At 40.3% G+C, this 15,832-nt stretch overlaps 1 protein-coding gene across 1 annotated transcript; it reads right to left on the reverse strand.

Moving 5' to 3' along the window:
• Positions 1-1,144: 1,144 nt before the first annotated feature.
• On the reverse strand, positions 1,145-15,012 carry f13a1b (coagulation factor XIII, A1 polypeptide b). Its single transcript, XM_014986749.2, has 15 exons — positions 14,851-15,012; positions 10,922-11,139; positions 10,012-10,200; positions 9,327-9,575; positions 9,138-9,256; positions 8,959-9,066; positions 8,673-8,847; positions 8,067-8,205; positions 7,204-7,307; positions 5,990-6,078; positions 5,677-5,830; positions 5,011-5,286; positions 4,070-4,230; positions 3,553-3,689; positions 1,145-2,643 (listed from the first exon to the last, which is right to left on the reverse strand). The coding sequence occupies exons 2-15, from the start codon at positions 11,109-11,111 to the stop codon at positions 2,502-2,504; spliced, it is 2,232 nt and encodes a 743-aa protein (XP_014842235.2). The 5' UTR covers positions 11,112-11,139; positions 14,851-15,012; the 3' UTR covers positions 1,145-2,501.
• Between the last annotated feature and the right edge of the window lie 820 nt (positions 15,013-15,832).

The raw sequence follows: 15,832 nt of genomic DNA on the forward strand, positions 1-15,832 counted from the left end.
CTGCTTATTTAATCTGACCGTCTTGATTTCTTGACTTAGTCCAATTAATGCATTTTTTTCTCTGCATAAAAGTTATCAAGACAACATGTACAGTGTTGGTGACTTTTTAGGCTGTTGTGATGCTCTGTATGAGAGCTACCCTCAACTACATTGGACTGTCTTTTACGAGACAAAAACAGACAATTTTCATTTCTAATTCCGAATGTTAAATTGCTTTAAATCAGTAAAACTGTGTGTTATCCGAGTATATCTTAGAAAAATTGGAAAATCATGAAAAAGGGAGCAGTTTCTTGTCATTTTAGAAACGTTCAACATAGACTGATTCAGACTCAGATTTTTTGACAGACTGCTAAAAATAAACAATATTTAGTGTGTCAGAAAATTGTCTTGGAATGTTATATAAGATTAGTAAAAATAATGCAAGCTCAGGCTGCTTTAGTTGCAGTTTTCAGGTGATCTGCATTGTTTGGTCGGCTGTCTCTGATTTTCCCTTTTACAGTGCTCCACAGATTCAGAGCGTTTGCTGACCAATCAAGGTTTATAATTTCACCAGTTTTCGTCTCGGGAAGCTCCAGTCACATTATTTGCATTTTATTAATACAATCTACTAATTTGCTCCATCTTGTCTTTTGCCCTTTCATTCATCCTGGAACATCATTGTTACATCGCCCGTCTCCTAGAGACCATCTCGGGATGTAGCGATAGCATTAAGACTCTCCTCCAGAGAAAAGTGACTGAATCCAGTGCTTCACAGCTGAACAATGTCCATCTTGCAAATTAAAGGGCTGCAGCACACTGGTCAGTTTTTAACTGTACTGTGAAAACTTTGTGGAGAGTAACATGAAGACACTAACAGTATAAGTTACTTTTTAGGGAAAATGGTTTGCCTTAGATTATTATTGACCCTAAAAACACATTTATGTGAAATGTTGACTTTTACAAAGTGGAATTTGTGCACTAAGTAGGATTATTATACTGTTAGGGTAAGAGACTTGGATCGTTTTATTACCAGGAAGACCTGTTATAAAATGAAAAACTCACTGCAGGGTTAATGACTGAGCTTTATGAGGTTAGTGACATCCTGGCTTCCCCACTCTGTCTCTGACTCACACAGTCTGATGCAGTAAAAATAACCAACACCACATGTTGCTACTTTATTTATTAGGTAATTCCAAGATGAAGGAAAAACAGAAATAGCTGTTAACGGTGAATATATATGGAGTTTAATCTGCATAGAGATACACAGAAGTATGGGATTCTTTCTGAAATGTAAACTAAAACAATATATAGTTTGATAAAATACTGTATCTAAAAGCCTGTTATCAGTTTTCTATGGCATATATTCAGTATTTGCAAGATTTTTAGCCGCACAGTTTCAATAAATCCTCTGCTTACCTCAACCTGCTGTTTGCTTCATAGCAAGCAAATGGAAATAAACTGGAAGCTCTTACATTGCAAAGAGATTATATAATATGTGCTTAAGTATTTCAGAATATAACAGACTGGGCTTGTTGCATGGCGTAAAAAGGACAACTGTGGCTGAAACTCCCTTCCTGTTTACACATGCAGTGAAAGTTCAGTCACCTTTACTTTTCAGAGTTATTCTGCCCCCTAGTGGCCAAATTAAATTACTCAAAAATAGGACTTGACGCAAAAATGGTCAAGATTTGTACTGACCAAAATATTAAGTTGTTGATCAATCTTTATTATGCTACAGGTAAAAATCTGAGTTTTTTAAAATCTATTTTTTGTCTGTACTTTCATGCATCAGATTAGTATTTCAATATGCTCAAACTACCGCCTCTATTGATATAGATGATAAAAGTTATGGAAGTCTCTATACTTTAAGTACTTTACTGTGCAGAAGTCTTCAGACAACCCCTTCAGTCATGTTTTAACGGATTATCATGTAATTAGGCCTGCCACAATAAACAATAAACCGATTAATCGCATGATAAATTAAAAGAAACTCAATAATTTAGCTTGATTTATCATTTTTCTCTCTTTTTAACCAAAAACTGAATTATAAAGTCTTCAGTCTGGTACTTTGGTCTCAACTGTTACTTTTTTTGAAAGATAATTTTGTTTAATTCTGACTTCACATTTTATTTTATTTGTTGTTTTCTTTCTTTATTTTGGATATTTCAAATTTCTTCCAGTTCCAGTGTTTAAATGTTCATTAGAATTTAAAGTTTATTGATCTTTGAGGATATGCTCTCGCATTTTTATGCCATTATTACTATCATACTACTCGAAAATGTTCTTAAAATAACAATGTTATCGTTTGTCACAAAAAGTTCTAGGACAATTTATCGTCTGGCAAAATTTGTTATTGAAACATGTAACGATAATAAGCCCATACCAGTACTTTCCCATGCTTTCTGAAACTTTTCTCCAATTTCAGCATTTTTAGCTAAGTCTAAAGAAATCAGGGTTGTTTTAAGCCTTGTGCACAGGGCTGGATGCTGCAGCTGGGTGTCGGTGAGTCTTCTGTTTCCTCTTTAGGTTTCGACGGTGATGGATGCCTGGCCGGAGACCTGTCTGAGACCAGAACAGTCCAGAGTAGCCATCACTCTGGTTTTGCCAGGCCTCTGCGGAGTAAACATCTCAGTCCAGGTCAGAGAGGAGCCGCCGGGGAGCAGACTGTGAACAGCAGAGCCTGAGTTACAAACTGGACTGCTTTAAGAAGACTGAGACGCATAAATCATTACCTTATCAATTTATCTCATATCAATTTAGTAGCCAGAAAAAGTTATTTAACATATAACAGATAATTATAAGTGGAAAAACTATTCAACATCTATTCTGAGGTTCTGTTGTATAAATGTTGTGGCTCATTTCTTTTGATAGGCGTTACTATGAAGCCCAGATTTTTGCTTTGTGAATTGTTGTACGGTATGTACAGTATTTTTAGCCACATAACGCAGTCTGTAATTGCACTGGATTTGTGATGGTTTTCTGAATAGGAAAGAGATGACCATGCAGCAAAGGCTGCTGAAGACCAATGATGATGCACTGCAAAAACATGAAATATTTTTAGTCTAGTTTCTACTGCAAATATCTTTGTACACTTGAAGTTAGAACTAACTCACAAGTAACTTTTCAACTAGATACAGGAGCTTGTTTTAAGTCAATAGTTCCTTATTATGGATGAAAATGTACTCCTTCTTTCAATAGATTATTTCACTTATAACAAGACATTTTGCCCATGTTATCAGTGAAACAATCTGACAATGGAACCAGTACTTTCTGTCAATATAAAGAAATTACTAACTTAAAACAAGCTCCTATATCTTGCTGAAAAGTTACTTGTCAGTTAGTTTTGTCTTATTTTAAGTCTTGTAAGATAATTGCACTAGAAACTAAACTAAAATGACGTGTTTTTACAGTGTCCATCAGTGAGGGTTAGGATTAGTGAGAGTTAGGGTTACGGACCCAAATGCAAACGCAATGCCTGCAGTTAATAAAGTGAGAAGCTGTTTTAGCAAGAAGAAGAACAAGATGGATGGAGTTTATTTCTAGGAGAACTCGTCTGTTTCCTCTCAGTCTCACCTGTAGTATCTGGACTTGAGCTCCATGACTCCGGGTCCTTCCATTCGGAGGTAAACGTTCTCAAGGTTGAAGGAGAAGGGGTTGGTAAACTGCACAGTGGCCATCATCTCTTCATTCACTCTGCCGCCGCCAGACACCTGAAGCGCAAAAAGAAAACATACAGAAGCCTCAGAAGGTAAACATGAAGGAGGTTTTCTTCATAAGAAACAAACTGTTCGGGGCCGATGGTAGAGACGGTGGTAAGAGTTAGCCCAACCCTGGAACCGGTGGGTGCCCACTCCATCTGTCTCCATCATTGTGTGCTTGAGCCAAACATTTTACTCGCCTTGCACCCTGCTGATGGTGCTGCTACTCACTTCTGTCAGACTGCCAGGGCAGCTGTGGCTATAATCTGACCACCATCAGATTGTGAATGTAGTTTGAAGTGCTTTAGTGTCCTCTAGACTTGATAAAGTGCTACGCAAGTACAGGCATTATGAAGGAGTCACGCTGGATCAGCCAAAGGAAAAGTTCGTACCTCAACAGTGAGTTTGGGAGTGTGCAGGGTGACAACTTTCATGGCGCTCACGATACGGCCGGTCTCTTTGATCTTCCCAGTAACTATGAAGTTAAGGTTGGCCTGTTCCACCAGGTGATTAAGATAGTTCCTCGACTCAATCATCATCAACTCCTTCACACCTGCAACAGTCACAGAAGTTTCTGTCATGATTACCATTTAGGTATTGGCTTCTCCTCTTGTGCTACAAGAGTTCTTTACCCAGAATGGAAAAAAGACATAAATACAAATTTCTGACAGCAGTTTGCAGAAAACTGAATGCTTCTGAGGCAATTTTGGCTTGATATTTGACCACTCTTCTTTTTGGCAGAATTAATAATGCTGATTTAAATCCACTGGTTGTCTACCATGGACCTGAGTTTAGGGGTTATTTTCAAGAGAGTTGGGGTCAAAGCCATTCCAAAAGCTTAACTTTATCCATTTCAGTACCAGTTTAAATGTCTACTTAAGATTACTGCCATTTTAGAACGAGGTGTCCACATTTCCACTGATGAGATGTTGATTTGAGGAGAAGCTGAATAAATTGGAAGTGATCCTCCCTTTTTATTCCACTCGCGTTGGGCAATGCACCTATAAGTGCCACTATTTCTACTATTATTATTATGTCCTAAATAGTGGCGAGCCAGCCAGGAGGTTACGTTGTGTTTTAACCTTTGGGGTTCAGTGAGCAAAACCTAACTGGGTGAACACAGATCCTATTATGTGTTAATTGTCCAATTAACACAACTAAATATATGTATAACAGAAAATCATGTTCCTTTTCCCTCCTTTTATTGACATGCCAACCTGCATGCGCCTCATTCTTGTTTTTTTGTGCAGTACTGCATCATCAATACAAAGAAAAAGATTTTGCCTTCTTTGTCGCTCATGAGTCTCCTCTCCTCGCGTTTCTCTCTACTCACTCTTTTGGGCCGGAACGGTCACAGTGGGGGTCTTGAACAGGAACTCATTGCTGGAGACTCCGGTGTAATACACCACACTGCCACTGACGTAGGCCTCCACCGTGCGCTTCTGCAAGCTCTGGTTTACGAACTCCACATTGAACTCGAAGTCATCGCCGACACTGATCTCAAGGGTGGGCAGGACCACGCCCACATCCGCCTCAGGGGGGCTGGACTTCTCCTGCTTGCAGCCGAACTCCTCTGCCTTTTCCAGGACCGTCCGCTCCTCTGGGCTTCCTGCGTTCACATTGGAACGTTTGATTTTATGATTAAAGGGAAAAGGCAAAAAAAACAAAAGCCAAAGCTGATCCTTTTCCTGGATTTAATTTAGGACCTCACATCTGACAAACAAATCTGACTTAGATATGAACCAAAAAAAGCGATCCATCAACGAAGCTTTTACCATCATTGCTTTACTTTTCCTGTTTACTTTGAGTCATTATGCGTCAAGGTAAATTTAGTCGTTCGTGCACCCTTGCGTTTCAGCTGTGACGGCTGGTTAATTTAAAACTATCCTCAGATTTGCCAGGAGTGAGGTCTGTGTGTTAAATCAGAAGCAGCAGCAGGGAAAAGCGGGTTCTGCTGCTTCGTTTAGCAGCAGTGCTTGTGTTCGATGTGGTCACTGACCTTCAGGAAACTTGTATTGATCGATGATGTCTCGACGACCGTCGCTTCCCGCAGCCTTGGTCAAAACCATACGACCCACATGACTTTTGTTCACTTTGACCGTCTCCATGGTCCCGTCTTTCTTCCGTGAGTGAAACACGACGTCGCTGTTGACCTGCGAGGAGGAAAGGACAGGAAAACAAATAACAGCTGAACCGGGTCTGACCCCTGCTGATCCGGCTGCTGGTCACAAAGTATGACAGGCGACAGACGATGGAAATACTTCCCTTTTGGTTGTAATTTCACAGAAAGTAGTAGTGCTGAAAGAACTAACCTCAGCAAACACAAAGGGCGCATCGAATGGGAAGCAAATCTGTCCATGTTTTATGGCCAGGACGGATGCGGGTCCACATCTGTACATCCCTTCAAGCAGCAGGAAAGACAACAATTGGTACATTCACTTCAATTTCATATGGGGACAAAACATGCTTTTGCTGTATCACAAAGTGCTGCACCTTCCACGCTTATTGTCTCTGTAAAAAGCCCTAATTGATTGAATCCTTTATGGCAGTTTCATAAGAAAAACTAAGAAGGGGGCATCCATTGTTGGGGAGGTAAAGAATATATATATCTGGGGGTGATGTGGTGGCGCAGAGGCTAAGCACAACCCACCTATGGAGGCCCTAGGGCTTGACACGGCTGTCACAGGCTCAATTCCAGGCCTGGTGACACTTCTGTATGTCTTCCTCCTTCTCTCATTACCCACCTTCCTGTCAATTCACTTCCAAATAAAGGCCACTAGAGCCAATAAAACCTTTAAAAATATCTGGAGTTTAAGGAGTTTCCTAAACTCAACTTATCTTCAAAGATTTGGTCAGATGAGATTAGGTCTCGTTCCAGTCAACTTTTCATTCTGTAATCCAAATGTCTTCATTATGTCTTATGATTAATAAAAAAATATTATAGGATTGACCTATAATATATTATTCCACCCATAAGGCTGTTGATTAGACAGAGTCACAAACCCACATCGCCCATTATGAACTATTAAGGCCTTGAAAATGCAATTCACATCAACAAGAAAGTTGGTTTTGGTTTTAATTCAGAAATTAAAGTTCACTTCCACCTCACTCACATACAACACGGGTTACAAAAACAGCCGCTAAGCATTCTGGGAAATAGTTCCTCTCCTGTCCTTTTCTTTCAGTTAGTGCTAACCTAAAAACGCTAGTTTGTTCAACTTTTGGAGGTTTGACCAAATTAACATAAAGTTAACACAACTTATCTTTCACAAACTCACACATGCAGGGTCAAAATCTAAAACTCACACGTTTTTGACTTAAAGAAGACAGTAGACACAACCAAATGCGGCTCAAATATTTCACAGTGCTCAAAAACTCAGCATTCTTGATTGAATTCATTAAGACTAGTGAAATATTCATTCTAAGAAGCAGCTACTCTGACATCCGGTTGATCCAAAGTTATATTTTTCAAGGCCAATAAATGTGGAAGGGGCTGAACGTCCACTTCATATGGGTTATCGTTTACCGTCGCTGGTTTCCTGTGGCGTCGCGTCCACAACCTGCCAGCCTCCAAAACCTGTAGGCAGGTCCGGTCTGGTCATGTAGCACTCGTTCCAGCAGTGATAGTTCCTGAGAAACACCAAAATGTTCAGAGTTACAGAAAGTGTGAAAAGGTCTCACAGTCTAACTTTGGAGCTTTCTTCCTCGGTCGCGTCTGTCATCGCTGGTTTTCTCTACATGAGTAACCACAGAGTGAAAAGTTCAGCTCAAATATGTCCCATCTTCAAGAACGGCACTCTGGAAACCAAACCATTTGAGATGAATATGAAGGCCTAATTATTATTACATTAAAAAAAGACAATAAAACAATGCAGTCTTGAATTTCTAATGAATGTGATTTGGAAACCCTGTAACATTGAGCCATTCTCAATCTTTGGCAGCAATATTATTTGATAACTCAAGTGACCTTAGTAGCCCTTTGGTGTCAATTATTGAAAATAAATTAACTTTGACATGTTGTTCCAGCACATGGATCCTTTCTTCCAGCAGAGGAGAATAATTCATAAGTTAATCACGGAGAACAGAGGCATGAAATGGGATATAATGGGTTACAAATTTCTTCTCTTTTTGATTTCTTTTCATATTTAAGTGTCTAAAATCACTAAACACGTTTCAATATCAAACATAATGTGAGTACATACAAAGGGCCGTTTTGAAATTATTTGTATTACCTAGAAAAAAAAAACAGTCACACACAGACCTGAGTGCTGCCAGACCTGTGTATGACTCAATAAATGACATAAACAGGACCTGAATGACAACACAAAGTGGACTAGCAGATGCTAAACCTCAACACATCATGCCTCAATGAAAGGGAGTGTTTGGTACCAGACGGAGTCCTTGGTGCGGTTTCGATCGATTCTGCTGTTGTCGTCCAGAATTATGTCCAACTTCAAGTTTCCATCGTTGTCGTGAGCAGAGTAGTAGTTGGTGACCACCCTGGACGGGATGCCCAGACAGCGCAGGACTGAAACACAGGAACATGGCCGAATCTTAACAAATATCAGCGTCCTCCATCGCTTTTCTTAACTTCTGATTTTAGCTCAGTTCGACATTTGTTGGAGAAATCTTTTGTTTACCAGCTTGTTGCTGTTGCTTAAGTAGTTCTTGTTTGAAAATGAGTTCAGAATTTTGACTCCTATGAAATCACAATTACGTTTTTAAAATGTCAAAGCAAAATTTTATATATATATATATATATATATATATATATATATATATATATATATATATATATATATATATATATATATATATATATATAACCAATACAAACTGGTTTTCTCTCAGTGTTCAGCTGCAGTTTCTGACGTTTTCATATATGACTTTGGTACTAATACTATGGTATTCATTTTTGTGGAGATCTAATGAATAAAAAAGAAACTTTGGGCTGGCCAGAGGTTAATTCTTGACCACTTTACACCAAGATCTCACAGGAATTGAAGACAGCGGCGTAGACCCAGCACTGAGCGTAGCACACGGGCATCTTGCTGCGGAAGTAGCTGAGCAGGATGTCGGTGCTGCCGGTCCAGGAAGTCGGCGCCACTCCATAGGTGTAGTCGCCACTCCAGTTCCCCACCAGCACGCCGTCGTCATCACGTGAGTTCAACTAGGAGAGAAAACTGCCTGATTTTATAACGTTTCAACAACATATTTGGGCTTACGTCATTTTTGAATTACTGCAACTGGAGACGTTTTTTTTCTTAAAAGAGCTCCTCACCATGGCAGAGGCCTTTCTGGTCACCTTTATGGGGTCTCCTCTGTTGGTGATTGGCATCTCAGACCGATCCATGATGTACAGACAGGCATCTAGAACTCCAAAGTTGAACTATGAGATTAAAAAAGAAAAAATTAAACCACTGAAACAATCAGAAAGTAGCTGAATATATTCTCTCTTACCTGTCCGTAGTTCCAGTTTCTCTCGGACACGTCGTCGTAAGCGCCATGATAGATGATCCCCAACTCATTCATCACACACTCCTGCCTCTCTGCCTCATCGTCCAGGAACACAGCATCATCTACGAGAGGAAAACAAAAAGTCTCAGGAGAACACAAAATCACACCTGCAACGTTTCAATCCAAACAAACCTGCTGCCCAAGGATTGAAGAGGATGTACAAATCTCTGCTGTTGTCCCGCTTCGTCCTACGAATGCCAAACGGAGTCTGCACTGCAACGTACATGTGATATTTTCCCACAATGCAGTTGGCTGCTGGCGTGACGCCCATGATGACCACGTTGTCGTTGGTCTGTATGACGCGGCCTTCCCAGGAGCTCTGACGGGTCTTGGTGGGGAACACAGGAATGTAGGTCCCCTTGCTGTACTGAGGGTTGGCGCCTGAGATAAAGCAAGAAGCATCAGCAGGTTACTGTTGCATGGGTAAAATATGCAGCTACTGGCATGACTACTAAACCAATTTAAAAGGTATTCAGAGGAATTCGTCTTCCATTGTTCAAGCAAAACCTCAAACTAAGAATCGTTTAGTCAGTGGGGAACATGAGGTTGAAATACATGGAGAAAGCGATTGTTGAACAGGCTCGTCCTCCAGATCTACTAGAACTTTTCTGCTCTTTTCTCTTTAGCTTACCCAAAGGGTTTTCAATTACATTTCAATACATTTCTTAAGGCTTGCTACATTTAGACTTGAGGGAACTGTATTACATCTCACTGAATTAGTTTTTATGGGGTTTTTTGCCATTAATTTTTGAACCACTTTTACTCAGTCTCTGAAAAGTCCGTACAGCAATGAGACGTCTAGTTGTAAATGTCTCACCAATGACAAACTCCACGGCAAACTTGTCCTCGTTAGGTTTGTAAGCGCGACTGAAGGTGATCTTGATCTGGAACTCTTGACCCCGGCGGACGATGAGATTGTCGCAGTGGTACAGGCTGGTGCGGTGGTCGGTCTTGTTGGTTTCGCCTCGCCCCCTCATCATGTCCACGTCCCAGATGTCCAGGAATTCTGGATGGACAGAAACGCGCGGAGCAGAAAGCAATCAGCCTTAAAACCTGGAGTGAAGATACTGAGGAGCAACTAGAAAGAAAAGAAAATTATGTAGCAAGGCTGTGCAATAGACTTTTGTTGGTGCAGTCTTAAAAGTTTTTGTCATGCTTCAAGGGAGCAAAAAAGTTTAGAAGTTAAATATTGATTCAGAAAATGAATTAGGTTAAATCTGCTTTAAAAATTCCAACGTTACTCTTCTGCAAACATTTCTCTAAAGTGCTTTTAGCACATTCTCCAGTAAACATGCATTTAGGACCAATCAGCCCTTCAAACCCACAAATATTCAAGTGGCTCAGCAGTTTTTCTGGTAAAAGTTCGTCACTGCTGTGAGGTTTCCTACAAATGTTCACATGTGGTTGTTTGCAGGCAGTCAGATAAAACTCCAGTAAGTGTTTCAAAAACTTCTGTCACATCTGGGCCCCACAGCAGGAAGTCTGCTCACTTTATCCAGCCTGCAATTCATTCACCCGTCAATCATGTCCAAAAAACGAAGAAATAATCTGCCACTTCCAGGACAAAGAGACACACACTGTCCTCTAAAACAAATGACTTTCATCAGTAAAATGCCTTGAGAAGGCAGTCGGCTTCTTTCTGAATCAAACCTTCCTCTCTCACATTTTAAGCCGAGCATGTTTATGTGTGTTCCTGACGTCTGTTGCCAATGGTTACGGCCCCTCACCTGTCAGAGGAGGGTATCCTCTCGGACCCGGTGCTCCAAAAAACTCTAATTCTGGGATGTCGGCTGCCTCAAAGTTGTCGCTGTCCGTGGGGCCTGACGCTCGGCCCCGGCTGCCCACCTTGGGAGGACGTCCGGCGGGAGGAGCTGGAGGAGCGGAAGGGGCCGGGGTCGTAGCGCCCTGGTCAGACATTTTGACGATTTCTTGAAGCGCTGTATTCCTGAGAGAGGAGGAGGAGGACTGGATAAAGACCAGAATTATAGCCACACTGAGTCCGTTCTGCTGATGACAGCATGTTATATGACTTATAACTGGCCTCTGCAATTACATTTTTAAAGCCCAGAGCTGGATTTGTTGTGTAAGAGGAGAGCAGCGCTTAGCTTTAGTGTTGAAGCAAGCGGCGCAATAATCGCTCTTTCCAGTGGTTTTGATTCACATGTGGTCACCGTGTGTGCTTGTGGTTTTGCTGGAGTTTACAGTCACTGCTGTTCCTGTGAGCTGCAGGGAAACACTGCTAGCGTTTAGCAACAAGTATTCAGTGTTTTTATGTGTGTGGTTAAAGCAGAGTACACACACACACTGCTGCTGAGCGTTCATTCAGGATTAAACTAATCAGAAAGAATTGTGAGCTTCAACAAACAACTTACAGAATATCTCTGTAATTTTAATTTCATTTGAAGTGATATGAGATTGTATTTTGGGTATTTCGGGAATTTGTGTGTACTTTTCATTTCTTCCCATAGAAGTCCTATGCAACATCCTGCCGTTATTGTCTATGTAAATGTTTACAACAAGACCAGTATCAGAACTTATTCAACTCAACTCAAAGGGATTTTAAAATGCTACTTTTCTAACTTCCTGCAGCAGCTTGTTGCACCGTAGTGGAGGTACGTATAGTTTTGTCCATGAGATTTGTTTTTGATTGAGCAGCACAAATTGTGAAATAAAAGGGCAGACCGTTTTCAAAATGTTCAGTAAGTGAAAACATTTCAGCTGTGTGTCATTGCATCACTCTTGACAGCAGACGAGTCTCGTCGGAAGCCAGAAGTCTCTTTATGGAGCAATCTGTTACCATGTGTGGCAACCCCAGTCAAGCCCACAATATTTGGTTCTGCTAATTACAATTAGGCTTTTATTCATAATGATTCATGAAGGTTTAACAAACTCAAAGCGTTTGTCTGTTATGCGCTCTGCCAAAGCGTCCCACAGAGCCCATATCTGTGGTTCTGCTGTGTTTTTTTTTTGTTTTTTTTTAATAAAACAGAGCTCTCGCTGTGTTAAATGGTGACTAATGCAGCCGGACGTCGTCCCAAACCTCTCTCATTATGTAACAGCTGCTCCAGCTCTTGGCCAGGTGTTTTGGCCCAGCAGCTGGGAGCTGAGAGCGCTGCCCCTGCATGAGATGGAAACAGCTTTTATGCATTTGATGGTTTTCTCCAAACTTGGAACACACACACCTGTCATCATCAGAGCTGCAGTCCATGCGCTGCCAGCCTCCTCTGCCAGCTGGAAGCATGTGAAGCCCAGGTGGGCGGAGGTCATTTTAGCCGCGTTTCATATCGCACTTGTTGTATAACACTGAGTACACAGTTGCTCTTTGTTTACCCCGTTTCAGTGTGTAAATAGAACGGGTTACGGTTGAGTATGTCAGTATTTTCAGTCACCATAATGGTCATTTTTGGGGGTTATTGGTTTAACCTGAAATCATAAAACTTTGTTTTCTATGAACCGAAAATTCTGCATAGGAGTACAAATTTATGGGCAAATTTACCAAACCATTTGAACACAGTAGATTAGTGCAAATCAGAGTTTGCATATCGGTTCAATTAAACTGTGCAAAAGAGAAAATCTGCTTTGGAAGCCATGAAGATCCTGGGATCATCCTGAGCACGACTAAAGCTGTGCTTGGCTAAAGGTTCTTCCCGAGCTCGGGTTTTTGTTTGACGCCATTTTACCGTTTCCTCACAGTCGTTTACCTTCAGGTTACGGTGGAAGTTCAGTAGAAGAAAGTCAGGACAAAGCAGGAGAGACATGGGAAGAAAAGCATGTGATGAGTTGATGATGAGTTCACTGTTGTGGTTTTCAGCAGAGAAAGCAAGAGAAGAGTGGGCGTGTGGAAAGTCCGCAACTCTTCAGGTCTACATGTGTTTTTGTTTTATCTCTGTCTCTGAAAATCATTTAAAATACACAGATGGCAGTAAAGACAACCCCCAAGTCACTGTTGTCCTTTGAGGGTTTGGTTTTGCTTCCCTGGGTTTGTTTTTTTTTTCTGATCCCTGTGTGTCTTTAATTCTGTCATTAAGCCTCGTTTGTCTCCTCAGCTGCTGCCTCGTTCTACTTTTGTCAGATCTCCTTGTTAAATTACGTCATTTCTCCCTGATGTCTTTTATATCGTCTCCCACTTTTTCTTCAAAGTTAATCTCATATATTTCCATTTTGGTTTTTCAGTTGTTCCTCCGTGTTGCCACTAGTTTTCTTTAGTAATGCAACAAACAAGACAGATGTGTGTGTGTGTGTGTGTGTGTGTGTGTGTGTGTGTGTGTAGGTGTGTGTGTGTGTGTGTGTGTGTGTGTGTTTATCTGCATGCAAATGGTGGTTCATAAAATGCAGAGGTAAAGGAAATAGCAAACACAAAAGATGTGCAAAAGGTCGACCAAATGGCGACTTTGTGAATCGATCCCTCTGATTTTTGCACATTTTCCTCTCAAAAAATGTAACCTTTAAGTTCGCTTCTATTGTTACTGTGATAAATGAATCTGGTGCTTATGAGTATCTTTGCTAAGCTGCTTCCTTTCTTCTAAAATAGATATTTTCAGAAGTGCCACCTAGATATAAGATAAGTAAGATTTCATATCCATCTGATATTATTGAGTGATAATATCAGATAATATCAGCCAGATTTAATTTTCTATCTTTGGCAGCTTTCTAGAATCTCAGATGATTTTATTTAGAGTTTACTATATATAAAAAAATAACTTTATAGCATCATTGTATTTTTCAGTTGTGTTCATAAAGTTGAGATGTTTAGAGAAAAAACAGTGAAAGCTTGTTATTCCCAACTCAAACCAAAATCTACCTCAACTATGATACTGATCTGAAGTACCGAGGATTGTCGCAAAATAGTTTTCATTTTGACATTTAATGGATTACATCAAATTATACGAACAGATTCCCTTTTTTCTTGAATAAATTCCACAGTTACTAATGTGAAACAAGGACAGCATAGTGTTTCAGACTGCTTTACCATCAGCTGCTACAAAAGTGTCAGTACGCTCTTTTGAAGAATCCTTCCATACAAATTCATTTTTAAGCTTCAATTTAGGCGGAACGAAAACACACATTCCTACAAGAAATATTTGTGTTTGACTTTTGTCTCTTTTTTAAAAAAAAATAACCGTCAGATTTTTATCCGCTAAAACTGTTCATAAAACAATTTTGATGGAAAAGAGTTATTTGTGGCAACTTGAAAAGATTTATTAGGTGAAGTTTTTCATCATAAAACTCATCCATCCACGCCCCCGCCTCCGTCCCTCGCAGAGAAGAGGAAAAAAAACAACAAAAAGAAAGAAAAAAAAACGCAGTTCCTTCACAGTGGAGCATCTGCCCTGAATTAAACATTAAACACATACTGAGTTTCATAATTTCAAGATGAGGAATGTCTGCTTTTATTGCTGTAATAAGATGCCATTCTTTGGATATTACTGCTGTCTCCTGAAATTCATTTTGTAACTCATTTTCAGAGGCAGAATTTCCTGAAAAAGTTGCTGTTTGGTGTTAATAAGACTCACACGGAAACACTAAAACTCTCCTCCTGCTCCTGTAGAGTTATTTACGCCATGCTAAGTATGAGTAATTTAAGTCACATCCTCTCGTGAGGCAGCAGTGAAACATGAAACGACCGAACTTGCAGCAAAGTAAAGTATTTACTCACCGGTCGGTCAGGCTTTAAGAAGTCTGATGCTCGTCGTCGGCTGGAGTTGTAGAAGCTGCTGGAGGGTGGAGCTGATCTGCCGCTGCTCCATCCAGGACTCTTCTTCCTCTGCTTATAAACCCAACAAGAGCCAAGGAAGAGGTCCAAGTGTGTGTTTGTGTGTGTTTGTGTGTGAAGTTGTCCAGTGTTTTTGCGGCAGGATGTGGGTTGTAACCGCCTGTGGATAAACCCCCCACTGCCAGCCTCAGACCGAGAAACTCACTCAGATAAAGTTTGTTACTTTAACTTATTTTGGGGCTCTGCTGTCTTTCCTTAATGTGGTTTTCTGTACCAGCGCTGGCCTGTTTCTGTAATAAAACTCTACTAAATACTGGGACAAAACGATAAGCTTCTGATAATCTGGATGATTTTCCCTCATAAATTACATGAATGTAACAAAATGTTTTAGGAGCAAAATACACGATAGAGTTAGGAAATGAATCTATATTGAAGAGTATAATCCTGATATTTGCTCAATCCAGTTGAATATAATTGAGATGGTTTCCCATTCCTGGGTCACATTAAGGCAGGTGAATAAAAAATATGTCAGAAACTCTCAATTTACAAGTCGATATAAGTTCCTACCCTCATCTACTGTCAAAGGATTTGTGACCGAAAGAATGAGATTGTGGATACAGGTGTGATAAACAGCATCAGAGCTGTATGAGAATGGTTTATGGGTCGAGGTATGTTCCCACATCCAGCTGAGGATCTGGGGACTTGAAAAGTGACCTTCTCAATTCAATCTGACTGACCAACATATTTTGCAAACTAGAGTTGTAATTGCATCGAAATGTTGGTTCTGGAGTCTAAATGCATAATATGACAAAGTTTTCTCCTTTCATTTCACAGTTCTGAGCTGCTTTGTGTTGGTCGTTCACAAAAACAAAAAAAGTTTCTGATTATGACATGAACATTAAAAAAAAAAAAAAAAAAAAAGTCC

The sequence above is a fragment of the Poecilia mexicana genome, unplaced genomic scaffold (assembly GCF_051168715.1).
Source record: "Poecilia mexicana isolate PSO_F unplaced genomic scaffold, ASM5116871v1 scaffold_18, whole genome shotgun sequence".
Classification (NCBI taxonomy): Eukaryota; Metazoa; Chordata; class Actinopteri; order Cyprinodontiformes; family Poeciliidae; genus Poecilia; species Poecilia mexicana.

What these genes read in the sequence shown, in the direction of transcription:
- f13a1b (XM_014986749.2), bottom strand. Translation starts at nt 11,111, where the DNA reads ATGTCTGACCAGGGCGCTACGACCCCGGCCCCTTCCGCTCCTCCAGCT. An exon ending in CTTCAATCCTTGGGCAGCAG is followed by an intron (nt 9,257 to 9,326) that starts GTTTGTTTGGAT and finishes TTCCTCTCGTAG; the next exon opens with ATGATGCTGTGTTCCTGGAC. An exon ending in CGCACCAAGGACTCCGTCTG is followed by an intron (nt 7,308 to 8,066) that starts GTACCAAACACT and finishes GGTGTTTCTCAG; the next exon opens with GAACTATCACTGCTGGAACG.